The sequence below is a fragment of the Physeter macrocephalus genome, chromosome 15 (genome assembly GCF_002837175.3).
Source record: "Physeter macrocephalus isolate SW-GA chromosome 15, ASM283717v5, whole genome shotgun sequence".
In the NCBI taxonomy this organism is placed as follows: Eukaryota; Metazoa; Chordata; class Mammalia; order Artiodactyla; family Physeteridae; genus Physeter; species Physeter macrocephalus.
In genome coordinates this window covers 76,394,466-76,415,660 of record NC_041228.1, presented here as the reverse complement: position 1 = coordinate 76,415,660, position 21,195 = coordinate 76,394,466, and the positions used below count along the sequence as shown (strand labels likewise).

The following is a 21,195-nucleotide window of genomic DNA, read 5'->3' as shown; positions in this document are numbered from 1 at the left end:
ACTCCAGCTTTCTTTTGATTAGTATTGTTATGGTATATCTTTCTTCATCCCTTTACTTTTAACCTGAGTCTTTATGTTTAATATATAAATTATATATGTAATATATAGTTGAGTCCTGTTTTTTTAATCCACTATGACAATCTCTGTCTTTTAATTGGTGTATTTAATCATTACATTTAAAGTGATTATTTATGTAGATGAATTAAGGATTTCTACTGTTGCATTTGTTCTTTGTTTCTTTTTTTTCCCCTTTTCTGCCTTCTCTGGTTTTAACTGAACATTTTATATGATTCTATTTTGTCTCCCCACTTATCAAATTGATTATACATCAAAAATTTTTTTAACGGTTGCTCTCGAGTTTACAATATGTAGTTTTAACTAATCTAAGTCCACTCTGAAGTAAACCGTATAGTGTTGTGTGGCCTGCAGGTACCTTATAACAGAGTATTACCAATTCTTTCCTCCTATTCTTTGTGACATTGCTGTTATTCATTCCACTTATCTACATGCTATAACCATATAATACATTGATGCTATTATTCCTTTAAACACATAATTATCTTTTAGGTCAATTAAATAATAAAAATAAAAAGTTTTGTTGTACCTTCATTTATTCCTAACATTATTCCTTTCTTTATACAGATCCAAATTCAGACCTATATAGCATTTTTCTTCTCTCTGAAGAACTCCTTTTAACATTTCTTGCTTATAAGATAGGTTTACTGGTGATGAATTCCTTCAGTTTTTGTTTGTGTGAGAAAGTCTTTCTTTCTCCTTTACTTTTGAGGGATAATTTTGCTGGATATAGAGTTCTAGGTTGGTAGTTTTTTTCCTTGAACACTTTACATATTTAAATTCCACATTCTTCTTTCTCACATAGTTTCTAATGTGAGAAAGCACCCTGAAATTCTTATCCTTGTTCCTTTAGCTGTAAGGTGTTTTTATTCTTTGGCTTCTTTAAAGATTTTTCTTTAAAATTTTTCTCTTTTTTTTTGTCTTTGATTTTTCTGTAGTTAGAATATGATATATGTGTGTGTGTACGTGTGTGTTTGGTATTTATCCTGCTGTTGTTCTCTGAGCTTTCTGAATCTGTGGTTTGGTGTTTGTCATTAATTTTGGAAAGTTCTCAGCCATTATTACTTGGAATATTTCTTCTGCTTTCTACTCTCTTTATGTTCTGGTATTCCAGTTATGCCTATGATACACATCTGAAATTGCCCCACAGTTCTTGGATGTTTTTTTCCCCCATCTTTTCCTCTTTCCATTTCAATTTGGGAACTTACCATTGACTCATCTTTAATTTCATTGATTCTTTCCTTGGCTGTGTCTAGTCTACTAATGAGCCCATTAAAGGCATTCATTTCTGTTATGGTGCTTTTGAGTTCTAACTTTTTTTTGATTCTTTCTTAAGAGTTTCCATCTCTCTGTTTACATTACTCTGATGGGTGTTTTCCAACACCACCAACTGAGTTGGGAAGACTACCACACTCACAACACTTCTGACACCAGATGTGTGGGGTTTTTTTCCCCACACAAAGCAATTTTCCAGTTCTCAGTGGACACTGACCAGGTGTCTTATAAATTAACACAGTGCTGACACTATCTACCTGGAGATAGCATCTGATCCTACAGGTTATGGACTCAGTCCCATAAGACTGCCCCCGCTGCAGATGCCAATTGTAAGCACAGGTTGTCACCTGTGTTTCTGACCAACTGGCTTGACACTGCAGGTTCCCATGACTCCTTTTTCCAGTTTGATTAATTTGCTAGAATGGCTCACAGAAATCAGAGAAACATTTACTTACATTTATAAGTTTATTATAAAGGATACAGATGAATAGCCAGGAGAAGAGGTCCATAGGGTAGAGCTGGGAAGGGCCTCGAGTGCAGGAGCTTCTGTGCCCATGGAACTGGGGGTGCCCATCCTCCAGCCATGGGGATGCATTCACCAACATGGAAGCTTTCTGAAGGCTGTCCTTTGGGTTTTATGGAGGCTTCATTACACAGGCATGATTGATTACATCACTGGCCATTGGTGACTGATTCAACCTCTGGTCCCTCCTCCCTCCCCAAAGGTTTCCCAGGCAACCAGCTTACACCCTTAGGGGCTTTCCAAAAGTCTCCTGGTAAATATAAACTCAGGTGTGGGTGAAAGGAACTTGTCAGATGAATAATAGGGCACCCATTTCATCTTTATCACTCTTATCACTTAGGAATCACGAGGGTTTTAGGAGCTCTGTGCCAGAAATGGGGAAGAGGAATATATATATCTTAATATAAATCACAGTATCACAATTATGTGCATGTTTGTGCATGTTATCTACTTTTTCCATTAGAGTCCGTAATATATTAATCATAGTTATTTTAAATTCCTTGCCCAATAATTTGAACATCTGTGTCATATCTGAGTCTGGTTTCGATAATACTTTGTCTCTTTAGACTGTTTTTTCCTGCTTTTTGGCATGCTTTGTAATTTTTGGTTGAAAGCCAAGCATGTTTTATTGGGTTATGGGAACTGGGGTAAATAGGCTTTTGGTGTGAGGGTTGATGTTAATCTATTTAGGGGCTGGGTTATATTTAATGTTTACTGTAGCTCTAAGTGCCAGGGGCTTCAAATCCCTCTATGGCCTTTGTTTCTGTCTCCCCTCTGGTCTTTGGGTTTCCCTAAGTATTTCTTTTTAGAGAGAGAGCTTGTATGTTGCAATGTTTTCAGCTATAATCCACTGTTATTACACTGGAGCTCTGTTGGTGTGCAGTAAGGTGTGGGGAGAAGGGTAGCAGTCTACAAACTTCTGACTGAACCTCACCTTCTAGGGGACCTGTTTCTCAGAGCTGTAATCTTCATAAATGTTTTCCAGGAGTGTAGCTTTTTCCCTGTCTGTCTTCTTTCCCTGGCTGCAGTGTTCCCAATCCACTTCCTGGAAGCCCTGGCCTGAGTTGACTATTTTCTCCTCTCAGGTGAGACAGTAGAGCTGGAAGCAGGTAGAATGACCTTCGTCCTGCTGAGATAAGGCTTTGGCAAAGTTCTTTCCCCTGGAGAGTGCTTTGTGTGGGGAAGGCCCTGGGCTTCTTTCACAATCATCCCTCTTACCCAGAGCCAGGAAGGGATCTTTCTCACACCTTCACTGTGAGAACCTGCTAGGATTCCCAGAGGTAAAGCCCACGTAAGTGTGAGGGCCCTTAAGACTTTGATTCCCAAGAGTGTCTCACTGTCATATGAGTTCATCCTCAGCCTCTAGCAATTTGTCAGAATTGACATTTAAGGGTTCCGACCACTTTATAGCTCCAGTGGTTTCTGCTCCAGGTAAGTAGCTCTTGGCTCCGTCTCTCTGAACCAACTTCTCCAGAGTTTGCAGTGGTGGTTTGCCCTCAGTTTTCTTCTTCTTCTTTTTTTATGTTAATTTCTTTTTATTGGGAGGTTTAAATCATTAAACTAATGATCTCATCCATATTTTGCAGCAAGATAATAAACCACATGCCGCTATAATCGCATTTAACCCCGAAACTACACAGACTTTGGTATAAAAGATTCCATTATATATTTTATTATTTTTTTCTTAAAAATTTTAATTGAAGTATAGTTGATTTACAATGTTGTATTAGTTTCAGGTGTACAGCAAAGTGGTTCAGTTTTACATATATATGTAATATATATATATATATAAATTAAATATATATATATTCTTTTCCAGATTATTTTCCCTTATAGGTTATTACAAAATATTGAGTATAGTTCCCTGTGCTGTACAGTAGGTTTTGCCCTCAGTTTTCTAATGGGTCAAAGAAAAGTAATTTATTTTCAGGTTATCCAGATTTTGTTGTTTAAGATGGGAATGATGACTTCATGTCAGAGATGAAACCTGACGTTTAGAAGATGAAACCCAACGTTCGGAAGATGAAACCTGAAACCAGAAGTTGGCATCTATCAGCTAGTCCTGCGTGCTTATGTTTAGCACTGTTTTTTTAGAAGATAAAGGTCCTTACCCTCCATGTTTACAGCTTTGTGGCTTCAGCCAAAATTTCAAGATGTCAAGAAAATGTTCCATTCAATAGCCTGTAACATATGTTAAATATTTGCACACCTAGTACATAGTACTTTGCAAAGTGACTGAAACGTAATTTTTTTGAAAGGAAGAGCTAGAGAGACAGAGAAGTTAGAAAGGAGGAAGTCAGAAGGAAAGAGAGAACAGATAGGAACCATAAGGAGAAAGAGAATTAAGATCCAAAGTTTATCCAAAATTATATCAACATAAGTGGCCTACGTAGAGTATACTGAATAGTAACATGAATAAAAATCAAAGCAGAACATTATATTTTCTTTTTTTTGGTATACTCCCAAAGGTAGGCAAATTCTTTTAGATAACAAAGAATTAAAATAATATTATTCTATAAAAATCCATAGCTCCAGGACTTCCCTGGTGGCACAGTGTTTAAGAATCCGTCTGCCAATGCAGGGGACACAGGTTTGAGCCCTGGTCCAGGAAGATCCCACATGCTGTGGAGCAACTAAGCCCGTGCACCACAACTACTGAGCCTGAGCTCTAGAGCCCGCGAGCCACAACTACTGAGCCCGCGTGCCGCAACTACTGAAGCCCATGTGCCTAGAGCCCGAGCTCTGCAACAAGAGAAGCCACCGCGATGAGAAGCCCGTGCACCACAATGAAGAGTAGCCCCCTCTCGCCACGGGCTTCCCTGGTGGCGCAGTGGTTGAGAGTCCGCCTGCCGATGCAGGGGACACGGGTTCGTGCCCCGGTCCGGGAAGATCCCACATGCCGCAGAGCGGCTGGGCCCGTGAGCCATGGCCGCTGAGCCTGTGCGTCCGGAGCCTGTGCTCGGCAACGGGAGAGGCCACAACAGTGAGAGGCCCGCGTACCGCAAAATAAATAAATAAATAAATAAATTTATATATATAAAAAATCCATAGCTCTAAATTAATACTAAAATACCCTTAACAAACAGATTAAAAAATGTCAATGGAAATGTGTTATAAAGAGATTTTCAAGTGGTACCAGACTCATTGCTACAAACTAGAAGTTTAAGGTCAGAGTTTACATAGGGGACATAGTAGAAACTGATGTTTATTGAGTGTTGGTATGTACCAGACCCTACATTAGGCATTTTAGCACTGTCAACTCATTTAATCCTTGTAACAGTCAAAAGAGGAATTACAGTCATTTGCAGAATTGGAAAAGGGTTTCAGAAAGTCAAATCACTTGACCTAAGTTGCATAGCTAAACTGATTCGAAACCTCTTCTATGACTTGGGAGCGCCTATGGCCAAGATTACTAATGCCCATTTTCCCACGTTCAGAAATCTCCACCGTTATTAGACAGAGTCATGGCTGCTGTAATAAAAGCTACAATCCCCAGTCTCACTTGCATCTAATAATGTTTGAAGAGAGTGTTATGTGGCTGTTTCTAGAAATATCCTTAAAAGGCAAATTGGTGCCTATGTCATTTTCATCCTTACCCTTCCTACATTTGCTGCCTAGAAGGTCCTATGATGGCTGCCATCTTGGCGGTGATGGTAGTGGCCACACTGCAGGGATGGTCGAGTGAGGAGCTGTCCGTAGCCCAGGTCCCTGGAACTTCATAGAGCAGAACCGGCAGAGAGGGCATCGTCCACTCACCTCTGGACTCCCACACAACAGAAAGAACACACTCAAAGTTCCTACCTCACTGTTATTTACGATCATTATTATAGCTGAACATCATTTTAAAATTAACATAGAACTCAGTACCTTGTCGAGCAGCGCTGCATATGGCAGAAATGAAAATATGTGGTGTAAGCTCAAGTTCTCAGGTGGGAGGTGGCAAGGGCTCAGAATCATACAGACTAGAAATCTGGTGATCGTGTTTGGAAGTGGAAACATTTAGTTCACATTGACCTTACTCTACCTTGAAAGCTCTGTCACCTGCTGAGGGAGATTGTAGCATGAGGGGAAAAGGTAAGACAAATTCAGAATTTTGCTATGACTTGGATGTTTCGGCTGCTTTAAGTGGAGTCTCCCAGAGCTGACCCCAGGCTGGAGAGCACCGTGTGTAAGCGGAGGTGTGAGGGAATAAAAGTCTGTTCCAGGAGGCCCTCTCTACCTACAATCTAGAGCCTCGGATGGTTGAAAGAGCCAACACCCTCTGTGTCTGATGAGAAGCCCTTGGAAGTGTGGATTCCAGACAATGGCCTTAGCAGAGTTAAGACTGTGGTCCTAAGCCTTTTTCCAGCACCTTCCATTAAAGGTTGTTTGCCAGACATGGTATCCAGCACAGTAGCAATCATCGAATGATAGGTTTTTCCCCTAAAGCTATGCTTCAGATGGCCCCAAGAGAGTCTTTACTAGATGAGGAGGGACGGGGGCAGAGAGAGAGGCAGGGCATAGGTGCCAGTAACAGAGCAGAGCCAGGACAGAGCAAAGTTCTGGACTTTGCAAGACATGCAGTGAGTGGGAAGGGCTTTGAGGTGGAGTGGGTCTGTGGGTTCCATCTGATAAGAGGATACATAGATATTTAGGGAAGCAGACTGTGACAGAACTGTAAGTTGACACCAACACCTGTTTTTATCCTTTTCTGCAGTGATATAACCCCTGATCTTTAGCTGGTTCATTCAGGGCAAAACGGGGACCACACTTAGCCTCTATGGCAGGCTGGTTTAGTCATGTGACTAATTCTGGCTCATAGGATGTGGCGTTTGAAGCCCTGGCTCCTAGTGTGATATTTGGAGATGGAGCCTTGGGGAGGTGACTAGGGTCAATTAGGTCATGAGGGTTGAGCCCTCGTGATAGGGTTAGTGCCCTTATAGGAAGAGGAAGAGCATGATCTCCCTCTCCATGGCCACATATGGAAGAAAGGCCATGTGAGAACACAGTGAGGAAAGGGCTGACCACAAGCCAGGAAGAGCCCTCACCAGAAACTGAACCAGCTGGCACTTTGATCTTGCCTTTCCCAGCCTTCAGAACTGTGAGAAAAAAAACCTTTGTTGTTTAAGCCCCCCAGTCTGTGGTATTTTGTCACGGCAGCCTGAGCTAACTCATACAACATCACAGTGTAAAAACCAAGCCCCCCAAACCCCCCAAAACCACGGTCACACGTTTTTCCCAGCCAAACTCCTTCTAATACCAAGTGTTCTTCCTCATTCTTGAGCAGTGTGCCAACTACAGGATGATGCCATCTGGAGGGCAGGGTGCCCACTTCTGGGGGCAGCCCTTGTTTTCCAGCCTTTCCAGCCTTAAGGCCTCCCTAGGTGTTGGGCTCTTGATCGTGGCTTCATTAGGATTAAATTGCAGGTGGAAGCTGCTCGGAAACACACACTGAGGACACTTGCTGCTCAGTGGTATTAAATCAGCTTGTTATCTGTTACCCTCTAGAATCCTCTAATTTACATGTGGTCTCTTCTCCTGTGAACGCTTCAAATAAATCTGAATTCACTTAGACAATTGTACGGGTACTGTGAGACCACAATTAAATTTCAGGCCTTTGTAGTCGTCCAGCCAAGATGCACTCCAATTAGAAATAATTGCTGTTAACGCTGTTATGATGTGGTGGCGCCCACTCTGCCCCAGACCTTAGTTCTACAAAATCCCCTGAGGGTCTCTTCTTTATTCTTCAGCTAAATAGATAGGCCCCTAGAATACACGCTTTTAGAACTGTAATATAGGAGCAATATTGTGCCTCTTAATTAACCGTGTTAACCAAGGATTTGGAACATGAGTTGGTTGGTGTAAGCGGGCCTTTGATCCTCCGAATGCACGTCTCCGGTTGAGGAGGATGTCACCCTCGTGAAATAAAACGCCTTTTCTTCTTCGGCATACGCCAAATACCTTTATGACTCTGGTTTAATGAAATAACGTGCGTAAAGCGCTTAGCTTCGTGCCAGGCGCGATAAATATGAGCTATGGTTTTTAGGATCACAAAAGGAGTTCTTTTGAAAGGCTTTCTGAAGGGAAAGGAAATACAGGGGCGGAGCTGTCCGAGCCATGCAGGAAGCTCAAGAGAAATCAGTCCACAATGAATCCCAGACGCCGCATTCCCTGAGATGGTTGCTCCTCTAAGAGAATCTTACCCCCAAGATATTCAAACTCTCATTTCTTTTTGACTCTCACAGGGTCTTCCAGGATACTTCTCATCCCTTCCCTCGCTCCCTCACAGGGTCTTCCAGGATACTTCTCATCCCTTCCCGCGCTCCACCAAAGGATGGGAAGAGACAAAGGCTGCTCTTTCTCTTGCAAGGCAGGTGCTCCTACCAGCCTGGGAAGGAGCTCCAGGGATACAGTAATTAACGTGTTTCTCTTAATCTTGCTTTTATAGTTAATCTCCAAAGCGTGAAAAGAGTTGGCCAGTTGATTAAACTGTAAGCATACAATAGATGTGAAATGAAGGCAGCCCTGAGGAATGCAAATGGATAAAATTTTTCATTCTGTGATAAAAACACCTCACAGGGACCCCAACTTGAAATACTAAATGAAGCCCTTGAAATTACCCACATGAATATGATTTCTGGCTTAATAGGAAACAGGTCATCTAACTCAGTAGAATATCATTTCTTCAGGGTAAGAAGCAACCATTCTTGAATCTCTTCTAGGAAAGAAATGTGACCCTATTTAGAGTGTGGTCTAGAATCACGGCCCCTGGGTCACCCAGGGAATGTGCAGGAAGGCTCCCTGACACAGTGGCCCTGGTGTACCCTCAGCAGGATACCCAGGGCTGTAGAAGCAAGCATTTGTGTGGCTACTGTGCAGAGGGGGACATGGGAGGCTGGCCTTCCTACACCAGGTGGCACAGTTTCAACAAGGCCAGGGCTGAGAGCAGGGCAATGGGGAATCCAGAGCTCTGTGTCCTCTGGAGAGAGGGCACCCAGTTCAGCACTCACCCATCAGCCCTCATCTCCGCCGCCTAGAGCGGGCTCAGCCACAGCCAGCCCCATTTGAGCCACCTCCCCAAAGACCAAAGCGAAAGGCAGTTCACGAGAGAGAGGATTATCTCGCTTTCACATCTGTTGCAAGCAGATGACAAAAATGGGCTGGTTGTTTGTTTGTTTGTTTGTTTTTTATTTAAAAAACTCAACAGAAAAGCAGTACGCAACATTATTTTCAAAGGCATTGGTTGAAAATACTAGTCCGGACGGCAGACGAAGAACTTGTGGTTTCCAGATACATTCTTCCGGACAAAGACACTTCGTCATTGAAACAGACATTATGTAGCTTTGCGTATCAGGTGACATCAGCCAGAGGTGGTCTTTAGTCTTTCTTCTTATGGCCAGAGAAGCCATCCATTGAATTAAAGACACCCATATACTCAGCCAAAAGCATTCCAAGCTTGGAAGGCAAGAAACTAAAGAGAACACAAGAGTGAACTTTCCTGGTTATAATTCATGAAAGCATCTTTACTGGCTCCGCTGAAAAGCAGGGCCACTGACTTGTTGCAGAAGAAGTCACTCACACACGCCCACCTGAACGTCCCTGCCTCACGGTCACTCGGGGCTTGTCCACCACGTGGGAGGACACTGGCCCAGGGTCTCTGTATCTCTCCTTGCTTTATTTACATTATTCAGTCTCCAAGGCCTCACTACACTCTGTAACGATGGATAGGAAGCCGTGAAGTCCTGTGGAGTCGTGAGCCTGGCTTGCATCCTAGTTCTGTCACTTGCAGTGTTACTGGCCTCTGGAGACTCAGTTCCTTCCACTGTCAAAAGAGGTCATCGCTCTTTCTCTCTGGGACCACTGGGAGGATTAGATGCAAGAGATCCTCCGAGCTTTGACATGACCCAACTAAGACTGTTCATCTTCTCCACCCTGCTCGCCCCTCCTGACACTCTGACCCCGTCCATCCAGACGTTCACACTGCACGGTGAGGAGGCACAGTAAACAAACCGGAGACTTGTCCTAGGAGTGGGGTGAAGAAAAGGGCCCTGTGTTCTTTGTCCCTCCGAGGGCAGCCCAAGATATCCAGGTGGTTCCTGCCCTCCCCGGCTTCAGGCCTCTGGTCAAATGTTACCCTTCTCCATGAGACGCCCGTATATGGACCACACTGACAATTAAGTCCGGACGTGCACTCTTCCACCTCCTGCTCTGGGATCATCTTCTCCCGCTTTGTATTTCCTTCATAGCACTTATGACCACCCAGCATATCTTTCTTTTACTTTACTTTTTTGTTTGTTTGTTCCCTCCACCAGCCCCCCGAGAAGAGAATCTCCAGTGAGAGCAGGAACTCTTGTCTCTCTTGTTCTTTGCTGTAACCCAGATCCTGGGACGGCCAACAGAGCATGGCACACACTCGCCACTCTAGTGATGACTGAATGGATATCTGAAGGAGTGTGTGATGTGGTTCCCTGTCACTGAACTTCTTCAGGTTTCCAAAGCCTTCTCGGGACCTATGCAGATATCTCCCCAACTGGGCCCAGAACTAACAGCTTATAAGAGTAAATGTAACCTCCATTTTCTGACTCACGGGAAGCACTGCAAGTATGCAAATTTGAGATTGTGTCAGCAAACGGGAACCATCAAGGGATCAAAATTCATTCATTTAACAGATATTTTTTAAGTGGCTCCCCTCTGTGGGATCTGGAGTGATTTGTGGATACGATTGACACATCACAGAAGTAATAGAAGCAGATACTGTTACCTTTTTAAAAACACTATGAAGTATATAAACCTTGGCATATATAAGTACGGTTTTTCTTGCAGGATAGCCTCTACTGTCTTCCTGACTGCATATTCTGGTTCCAGAATCGGTAACAGATAAGGACAGCTAGGGGGGGTCAAAAAAAAAAAAAAGCGCCACATATTAAGAAATTAGTAAAAGCAATTCTTAAAAATAGGATAAAACAGTTGTAAGACATTATCATTTATTTGCTTTATTCCCTGCCAGATTTGATCTTTTTCTATACTTACTTCCTTATTATCTACCCGGCAAATAATAGCATAACTAGGATTCGAAATGGAAAGTGATTCTAATTAATACAGCGATGTTACAACATGCACATATGTGAAACCATATTAAATGAATGGTCTACATGTTGTAAAGCGAGTCTGTGAGAAATCACTGCCGGGACCTCCCTGGGAGTCCAGTGGTTAAGACTCCGTGCTCCCAATGCGGGGGGCCTGGGTTTGATCCCTGGTCAGGGAACTAGATCCCACATGCACGCCGCAACTAAGACCTGGAGCAGCCAAATACATAAATAAATAAATATTTAACAAAAAACAACAAAAAAAGAAAGAAAACGACCTGCCTGTCATCTCATGAGCGCACACTGGGTATTTATGCCCCTTCCGTAATTTCTGGTCCTTGTGTGGAATCGGGGATGAAGGCGGGATGGGGTCAGGTGGCAGGAAGGGGGTGCTGTGGGAGTGCCGAGGAGATGGGGGAGGAGGTCTGGGCCACAGGGCGGCTGCAACCTGGATACAGCCTTGACAACCCATTGCTATTACACCCAGTATCTTAAACACAACCGCGTTTGAGGAGGGAAATTCTGAAACTATTTACAACTCAGGCTGCATGCTGGAAAAATCTTTTTAAACAACTTTAGAAAACAGAGCAAAATAAAATGGACGGCCTATCATTTTTCAAAACACAGTTTCTTTGAAATCAGAGGACATGCTTACCCAGTGGTACAGCCGTCAAACATTCCCGTTTTTATAAAAAATGGGCACACGATAGTGGTTTTGATCCCGTTTTGTTTCTTGGCAAATGTTTCCATAAATACCGATTCAGCAAAGCCAAAGGCTGCAAATTTACTTGCACAATAATCTGAAAAAAGACAAACGATGCTAATGTATAGCGTAAAGTTTTAAAATGTCATTACATTAAGGTTGCCTCGTAACACGAATACCAACGGAGAATGGGACAGCAATTTCAGAGTTCTTATTCTGTATGATCTTGGTCTGCTCCCCTGGAAGGGGCGAGGAGTGAGTGGGGGGGGGACCACGGTCACCTCAAGGTCAGATTACAGTGACCACGTGGATTCGCGGAGAAGCAGGGCTGCGGGGCGCCTGCTGAGGGGCGGGTCACACAGCTGGCCTTTACTCCCGTGTTAGTGATGGTCACACACTCTGCCAGCCGCGACACGGGGCACAAGACGTGCGTCCTGTCCCCGTCCCAAAGAACTGCAGCCCCATCGGGGCAGGAAGACACACAAAAGGAGAAATAAAATAACAGGTCAAGTGGGAGTCTAGGCAATGGAGATCGGTGTGGGCCATGACACTCAGATCAAATGTTCTGCTGACTCTAATTCTTCCACTTCCAGAAGAAAAACAAAGGACTCTGTCCCTTCCACCTCAACTGCTCAAGTATCTTCAAATGCAGGGGGAGGGGAAACTGGTATTTGCGTCAGTTTTGAGCTCTCTGTCCTCAGTTACGCTCACTTCAAGTAAACACCTGAATATTCAATTTGCTAAATGGAACCGTGGGGAGAAGAAGAGGAGTTTAGGTGGACTTATCCCTTCCTTTGCCTCACATGATGCACACGTCCTGGTTCCGGTGGGAAGCAGCTCCTCCAGCTGGCAAGACCCAGGCTACACAGGCCAGGTGTGGGCTGGTCGGGGCCTGCTTGCTGCCCAGGACGGTGGGAAAGCCGACAGAAGAAAGGGCGGGGAGGGGGGCGGTCCTGAGCCGCTTCTGGGATCATCTGAGTCGTTTGGTAGAAATGCAGCTCTCTGAGCTCCTCGACCCCCAAGGTGAAGAGGTGTGGGTACGGCCCAGGGCCAGGGAATCTGCATTCTAAGTAGCATACCTGAGGTTCTGACACAGGGGAGCCACCACTCACACTGTGGGAACTCAGAAGGCTTACACTTGTTCCTAAGGGGAGCACGGGTGGGAGAGACGTCCGCCTGAAGACAGGGACGTTGTGTCCAAGAAAAGGGTCAAGAGGAGCTGTAAATACACTCGTATTATTTCGAAGACCCGTGATTTCTCAGATGTACAAGAGAGAGGTAATACTTACACCTGATGAATTCTAAGGACAGAGGAAGGGAAATCCAGGGTACAGGGAGATGTGTACAGACTGCTAATATTTGGGGTGATGGGTGGTTCCGGAAACCTATCCATGTAGCCGAGATGTACTCGCTGAGACTAGTGTTGTGAACCTTCAACCACACTACTCAGCTCAAAAGCACTAGGCAGGGCCCAGTCGGCCAGCTGGGCCGTCCGCTACTGAGTGCTGCAGTTAGGGTTCTGGTGGGTGAGCCTCCAGGAGCGACAGGACTTCCGCTCCTCCTAGAACCAGCTCCCCAGTGGGCCGCCTTGCCCGAAGATCTTGGCGTACGTCTCTGTCCCCTCCCCACTGCTAATGTCAAGTCACTTGCCAGGGAAATCGAAGTCACAACAATTTCCTGCAAGTCTCCAACCAACGGAAAGGCAAAGAGGTTAATTTTAGCTTTCCTGGGGTGAAGACGTTTTCTCTGAACTCACGGCTAGGGGAGCTCACTTAATGGAAACTTAGGAGGGATAAGAGTCCTCCTTATCATCCTGCTAACAGTGCCGGGTGAGCCTTGGGGGACGGTGACTGTGCTGATCGCTTGTGTAAGAAATTTATCAGTAGGGTCTCTCTCTTTCTCTTTTTTTAAACCCAAGGGATTGCCTAAGACCTAATGCTTCCAAAGTGCATAGTTCAACTTCGTGTAAGTATAAACTGCTGGGTGATTTTGCTGGACCATGAAGTTCTCAACCACTTACCTTACTGAATATCCCTCTTCATCTATTATCCTTTATTATTAGTGCATAAGGCCAGTGCTGATTACTTAGAGCTATTACTCAAGTTACAGTTACAAGAAACTTTGCAGTTGTGAAATATCACATCTCTCTTACCGGCCAGTCCATTTACTCCAATTAATCCAGCTGAACTTGAAATGCAAACCAAATGTCCATGGTCATTAGCGATCATAGCAGGTAGAAAGGCTTTATAAGTCTAAGAAGATCAAGGTAAAATGTTTAGCATTTTATGCCACATTTTATATTTTTTTCAGATGTTTATATGATCACGGTGATTGAAAAAAAATGTTTAAGCTCAAAAAAATACCTGAAGGCACTGGGATATTCAGACTTAAACGTCCGGGAAAGAACCATCTTAACTTGTTTAACCTGTATCGATGTTTTCCTGATGGCAATTCCAATATTATTAAAAATAACTTATTCAGACTTATATTTTGCTCATATTTGACTTTTAAAAACACAATATTAAGACAATAATTGAAGCAGTATAGGAAACTCTTAGTTGTGGCCGCCACAATCCACAAATCAATAAGAGCACTCAAGGATATGATTATTTCGATTCACGGAGCCTTTTTTCCTCCCTGGGCTTATATTTGAATTTCAAATTTTTCTGAACATTGTTCACAGGACATGCGACTGCTGGCTTCAGTTTAAAAATATCACTTTATTTTTAAACTCATCTATACTTCTTTGAATAATGGTTTCTTATTTTTATTCCATGTCATAAAGGAGAATATCTGTTAGACAGAGGAGACACACACTGTGTCTCGGTATGTATTATATAGAATACCTTCACCTTTCCTGTGGGACCTGGGAAAAAAAGGTAAAAGAGAAATAAATTTTGGGACATGTATTCTGCAGCAAAGGAATAATGAATCAAATATGGATAGTTGCGGGCTTCCCTGGTGGCGCAGCGGTTGCGAGTCCGCCTGCCGACGCAGGGGACGCGGGTTCGCGCCCCGGTCCGGGAGGATCCCACGTGCCGCGGAGCGGCTGGGCCCGTGAGCCGTGGCCGCTGAGCCTGCGCGTCCGGAGCCCGCGCTCCGGCCCGTGAGCCGCGCCCGCTGAGCCTGCGCGTCCGGAGCCCGCGCCCCGCAACGGGAGAGGCCACAGCGGCGAGAGGCCCGCGTACCGCAAAAAAAAAAAAAAAAAAGAAGTCTGTGCTTTATTTAGAGACCAATACTACTGTAAGAGCACAAGAGGAAGGTGCTTTAAAATGACAGAGTAACTTTATATTTATAATGAGAAGAAAAAATAATTACCCATAAATGTGCTTTGAAATTCACATCGAAAGACTTTTCCATAAGCTCATCCGGGCAGTCGAGGAACTTTTTGCCTGTTACGATTCCGGCATTGTTGATGAGGATTGAAACGTCGCCGACTTCTTTCTTAACCTGAATTGAATAAGGAGAACAGCACCACCAGTGCAGCACAGGCAGACCTCGGAGATACTTCGGGTTCGGTTCCAGACCTCCGCAGTAACGCAAATACCGCAACAAAGCGGAGTCACGCGAATTTTTCGGTTTCCCAGTGCGTATAGAGTTATGTTTACACTGCACTGTAGTCTATTAAGTGTGCAACAGAATATGTCTAAGAGACAAGTTGCCTTAATTAAAAATGGTTGTTTGCTAAAAATACTAAACATCATCTGAGCCTTCAGTGAATTATTGTAGTAACAAAGATCACTGATCGCAGGTTACCAGAACAGACATAATAATGATGAAAAAGTGTGAAATACTGTGAGAATTACCAAAATGTGACCCCGAGACATGAAGTGAGCAAATGTTGGAAAAACGGTGCCAACACTGTTGCTCAAGGCAGGGCTGCCACAAACCTTCAATTTGTTAAAAACCTTCAAATGGTAAAAAAAAAAACCCCACAGTATCTTTGAAGTGCAATGAAACGAGGTATGCCTGTAATTCCTTGCATCATCCAGGTTCGCTTCCCCACAGTTTTATATTCTTCCTGTCCTTGTTAACTCAGACCGAGTTAATGCGCTCTAAAAACAAAGTATGTTTACCTCCTTGACAGAGTTTATGGCGCATCAGAGATCTAAGTCTGATGCCTCTCGACTCATTTTCCTCCCGTCCTATGATGGTTCCAACACTGCAATGCTACTTTCCTTCTACAGGTAGAGCTACTCTTATACTCAGTGACTAGTAACTTGGTCCTATGCTAAAATGATGTATAAGCAGCACACCATTTTAATTAGTGCGATGGCACATCAGGCATGACAGCCATGCCATATAAATCACGACCTGGCCCGCGCAGCGATGGGGGCGGGGAGGGAACGGAGGGTGTACGATATTCACATGCGTGTTTCAAACACACCGTTGAGCTCAGAACCCGTCCGTCCCGGTTTCACCAGCTGGCTGGTTCTCTTCTCCCCAACACAGACTTTCAGGTGTAAGATCTGTGAAAGGAGGATCAGAGGGGGTCCCGTCTGCTGCTGTCACACTGGCCAGAGTTGGTGTCAATAACCTTCAGGAATAAAAATTCTGGGAGCGCCGCTGGAGGCTTCCCCTTAGAGCAAACCTTCGGCATGTGACCCGGGCCCTTTGTCAGATATGACCAACAGGATATTCTAGGCTTGACGGCAGGGGGTGCGGCTGTCCCTCTGCCTTTGTGTTTTGAATTTCATTCCTGTAATCTGTGTCGCACAGCAGGGGCCCTGTCCCCCCCGAATCAGAGGGCACCACTGGTTGCAGCGCCACTTACATCTCTAGCTCTGTGTGTTGTATGCACACGTGTGGGTGTGCACGTATGGGGGTGCACCTGCCTATGAGGATGGTGCAGCTGGGCACAGGCAGGCTGTACTGCTGAAGCCAGGCGGATGCTGCCACCTTCCTCATCTGCTGTTGCAGAAGGTCCGGGTCCCAGCAAGGAGGCTGACATGCTGGGTATCCACTAGCCAATGAGATCCATAGCCTGGGGGAAATTTAGGATGCAGTCGAGCAAGTTCCTGGCTCTGAAAGTTTGCCCCTTGTTTACTCCTTTTTATGGGAAAAAAAAAATCTCTGGTACCTCTCGTCTATCAAGAACAAGAAGAGGAAATGGTTGCTTTATAGTATCAATATCTTAAGGTCTTTTGTGTTTAAATATGAACCAGTCACTGCTTAAGAGTGGCTGGAGACGTCAGTCATAGCCAGAGGAAGTCACTGTGCCGGGCGATTGGCGCTCCAAGTGCGAAGAGCTTCCTCTGTGAGGGTGACCCCAGCAAACACCCTGCGCTTTGAAGGGCGGTCCCTGCACAAGCCCAAGCCAGTCTGTTAGGTTTGGAACCCCAGACTCTGCTGGGCAGCCTGCGATTGGTGACGGGTGGCGGTCACGGACGTATAAAACGTAAAGACAAAAGACAACCTTCAAACCAAAGAAACTCACTGGCCAGGGACCTGCGCTAGGGAGTGAGGTGAGAAGCCGCAAGGGGCTAACCGGTTAGAGCCGACAAGCTGTGCAGGAACCCCCCTCCCACAGGCCGGTCTGCTTCCTTCCTTCTCGCTAAACTGGGGAATTCTGAGAGCCGCAGAGAGTGATGTGTGGAGCGCTCGTGCCAGTGAGCGGGCGGGGAAATCCTTCTCAGGGAAAAGAGGCAGCCACCAAACAGGTACGTGCCTCCGCGAGCTAAGATCGCCCTTACCGCTGGCCCACTGGAGCTCTGGTTTCCTGAAAGCGTTCTTTCTAAGTGCATCTGTGTCACTGCCAAAGCAGCAGCTGCAGCTGAGTCTTTAGGATGAATATTCTGATTTTCACATGACCACTTAAGAGAAATACACAATAATGGAAAGCACTGTTGGGGGCAGGGGGGAGAGCTGGACTTACAATGCGGCTACGTGTGGGTTCACATCCTGGCTTGGTCCTGTGCTAGCTCTGTGACCCCAAGCAGGTTATTTAATAGCCCTGTTTCTCAGTTTCTTTACCCTCAAAGAAGGGTGCTACGGCCCATCTCTGGCACGGTAATGGGGGCCAGCACAGCCAGCACACGCGCTGGTTAGAGGGCGTTCTTCAGAGTTAAAAGACTCAAGTCCCAATGTAGCTCTGCTACTTATTAGCTGTGTTTCTCAGGTAAGCGACTCACCTGCCCTAAGTTTCCATTTTCTTATTTGCGATGTGGAGATAATAAGAGGCCTGACTTTACAGGATTGTGATATAACTCATACAGGGTGCTAAGCATGGCGTATGGCATGCAGTGAGAACTCAAATATCCTAATCCCCACCCTCCAATATTTTTTAAAGTAAAGGGATGTGGGAGAGAGGCACATCGGCACTGAGGAAGGCCAACAGACAAAGAAACTGATGGACGTCAGAGAATTTACGTAGCGTTCTCACTACCCGTAGGAAACAGCAAGCACCCAAGGTTTACCTGATCGGCCACTCTATACACTTCCTCCTTCCGGCTGCAATCACAGGTATACGCGTAAACCCTTGTGGCTCCAGCTTCCAAAGCCATCTTGCAGGTCTCCTCATTTCCCTCCTGGCTGACATCCCAGAGAACGAGCACCGATCCAAGGCGGGCAAACTTGAGGGCTAAGAGCCTTCCAAGTCCACTCCCAGAGCCTGTTATCAGTACGATTTCACCAGCAACATTCTTCTGTGGCTTTGGGATTAAGGCAAAAACCATAACCTCCAGAAGGGCAAACAGTGATTTTCCTAAGAAAATGAACAATCTCTTGGCTGAGTTCAGGATGCGCGCCATGTTCTGGCTGACACCTGTAAAGCAAGAGAGACTCAGGTAAGGACCTGGGTACCCGTTCCCTCTGAGCTTGCTCACTCCATGGTGCTCACACTTTCTGCAACAGTGCAAGAAACCAAGAAGCGTGATGTAAACATCTCTCCTGGCAGCAGACTCTGAACTTAGAAAGGGGAGGGAACCCGCAGGGACCATCTCGGCCAACTTGCCTTCACAGCAGCAAGGTCATCGCTATCTGCGTGCCTGCTAAGCATTATACACGACAGAAATGTTCAGTAGCCAGGAACTGTACACGTGCCCAGATGTAACCCAGAGGAGAAGTTCGCTATTTCTCATAGTTAGCCTTTCTTCATAATAAGCACAGGTCCTGATTATCCACGGTCAAAGTCTTGACCATGTGGTGTTTATGACATAACTGCTCCCTTCTGGTTTTATTTTTACCTCCGTTCAGGTTTCTGTTCTCTTATTCGCACTGTCGTTCTTTAAAATCTGAGATTCAAGAGGAAAATGTAAGGAGGGGAGTAACCAGACGTTCGAAACCTTTCCCCCGGACTTGCTGTGACCACACGGTACCCCTTCCCCACGCTCTGAGGCCCGCATCCCGGATCACTTGCCACTCGGCCCTGTGATCGTAGGATATCGGTGGGAGATGGGTAGGCCCTGCCCCTGCCTAGCTGTGGAAGCTTGGGCGGCCCACGAAGGCCCTCTGGGCCTCGGTCTCCGCACCTCTACTGGTCCTGTGGCCTCGGGTGGTTTTGCAGATGGGATGAAAATGTCTGTGGTGCGTGTGACCACAGTACTGGCCAGCAGTAAGTTGCTTATGACGTTACCTTGTTTCTCAGACCCACGGGAAGGCACTCAGTAGGTTTGCTGAATGAATAAAAGGCCTCCCCTTGACAAACGCATACAAGGCTCAGTGCTTCCATCCTATCAGTTACTCACACTTTAGTGAGAATGAGTGTGTAAGATGCTTCACTAACAACGAGCTGAGAAAGAAGGGAAGGTCTTATTTCCTCCAGGACAAGGAGAGAAGGGGCAAACTGTGCTGAGGGTGGAAGGCTTCCCTGAATGGAGTGGTCATTTGAGAGGCGGGGATGAGGACAGAAGGTGGACATCGTTAGTGAGGTGAAGCGGTTCTTCACTTACTTTGTAGCTTGGCTGAGGACAGACTAATTCTCACAGATTCATCTACAGGACGGCTTGACGCATGGTCAGACCCTTAGGAAACTGTGACCTAAATTGTTGTTTCTTGCCTCATTCTACGGATGGGACTGAGGACCAGAAGAATATGTGTGTGGTTTAGCCAGCGTCCCTGTGCTAGTTCATGCAGGCCAGGTGAGTTCATTATCATGTTTACTGAGCACCGACCCCGGGCAGGTACGATGCTGGTCCCTGGGGCTGAAGAGTCGGGGGGACAGCCTCCCATAATCTCTGCCCTGGTGGGACACCTCTCTCCTCAGTGTCTCCAGCACCACAAGGGTGGCCAGAAGCCTCACCACTGTGCTGGCTGACATGAAAGTTACCGGGTTCTAGACTTCGGTGTTCCGCTGTCTCAGTGCCGCATGATGTAAGCCCTAAAACAAGCCCCTTGTTAATCCCTGTCCTGGCAGATTCTTCCTAGGTTCTCCAGAGCCTAGCATCCTGAGGTCTCCCTCATTTGGGGTTTAGGGTGTCTGCTGGGTACCTGCACAGGTAGTGAGGTCTAGAGATTAAAGTTTGGGTTGGAATTTGGGATCTGCCACTGACTTCTCAGCGTCCTTGCTAAAAACCGCTGCATCTCTTCTGCCTCAGTTTCCTCATCTAAATAGGGGGATTCTACGGGTACAGGCCAACATTTATGAAACAGGGAAGGTGTGCAAGTTCAATGAGGTTAATACAGGTATTAAGGAAAGGAGGGTAGTATGGTCACTACTACCCCGTAGGAAGCTTCTGAGCGGGCTGGGGAAAAACAAAAAAGTCCCCCTTGCTGCGGGCAGCCCTCTCCAGGGGGTAGAGGAGGGCGTGCCGTGGGGTCCGGGCAAGAGCGGTCGCGCTGGGCTGGATCTCAGCCCCCGCCAGGTTGCGCACCCCTCCACCCCCCGCCCCCCATAACGTGGAAGCCTTTTGCCAAAACAGTGCCAGGCACATGACAGCAAAGTAAATAATAGCGTGACTGGTGTTCCTGCTAGCATATGAACTTCGGATCCTCAGCTACACCAAAGAAAGAGGGTTATAGCATGCATACGAACCCAGGTAAATGGCTGGTTCGGTTTTAGTAGAAAGTTTAGGAAGTCAGGGAGCATGTGCATTAAATTGAATCAGGCTGAAGGCTTCTTTGGTGTCTCCATCCCATAGCTTACCGCCCTAGTCCAAAAGCTGAGCTAACTTGGTGCAGCCTAAACAGGAGACTTCCGCTTCCCCGGCCAGGGCGCGGCCGCCAAGTCGGCCCTGGTACCGGGGGGCGGAATGGGGTGAATGCGGGGGGATGGCGGGGGAGGGACAGGCAGAGGCACAGAGCTGCGGGGCGCAGGGCACCTGGTCAGAATGCCCCGAAGGAGACGAGGGGACCAGGGGTCGACCCCGCGCTGCTCCGGGATGGGGCGGGAGGCCACCAGCTCACTCCTCGGGGGCTCGCGGCGCTCCCCCGCGCTTGTCCCCGCCGCCCAGGCTCCCGGGCTGCGCCGTCTCGAGCCCCCCGCCCCAGCCCCGCCTTGACCTTAACGCCGCCGGCGGGCCTCGGCTACTCACCCGGGATGCGCTGCCCTCGCTGCGGCCGAGAAGCCTGCCTGCTCCGCCGCGGGCTCCGCGTCACTGGCCCTCAGCCTCGCGAGG

At 46.4% G+C, this 21,195-nt stretch overlaps 1 protein-coding gene and 1 long non-coding RNA gene across 6 annotated transcripts in view; one reads left to right on the top strand and one right to left on the bottom strand.

The window, feature by feature from the left end:
• The window catches only part of LOC102975481 (uncharacterized), a 23,075-nt gene extending 14,795 nt beyond the window's left edge, over positions 1-8,280 (top strand). Inside the window, exon 4 of the long non-coding RNA XR_448421.2 lies at positions 8,098-8,280. This is a non-coding gene — a long non-coding RNA (uncharacterized lncRNA). The remainder of the gene's footprint in view (positions 1-8,097) is intronic.
• Positions 5,084-21,195, bottom strand: LOC102974623 (short chain dehydrogenase/reductase family 16C member 5). 5 transcript variants are annotated; one of them, XM_028500418.2, is made up of 8 exons: positions 21,112-21,137; positions 18,826-18,873; positions 18,058-18,404; positions 14,960-15,091; positions 13,794-13,893; positions 11,594-11,738; positions 10,614-10,739; positions 9,006-9,874 (listed from the first exon to the last, which is right to left on the bottom strand). In XM_028500418.2, the coding sequence occupies exons 3-8, from the start codon at positions 18,388-18,390 to the stop codon at positions 9,688-9,690; spliced, it is 1,023 nt and encodes a 340-aa protein (XP_028356219.1). In that variant the 5' UTR covers positions 18,391-18,404; positions 18,826-18,873; positions 21,112-21,137; the 3' UTR covers positions 9,006-9,687. The 5 variants fall into 5 exon arrangements, with proteins under 5 accessions (XP_023982781.1, XP_028356219.1, XP_023982780.1 ...); XM_024127013.3 differs by lacking the exons at positions 9,006-9,874; positions 18,826-18,873 and adding an exon at positions 5,084-5,631 and having other exon boundaries at positions 21,112-21,195; XM_024127012.3 differs by lacking the exon at positions 18,826-18,873 and having other exon boundaries at positions 21,112-21,195.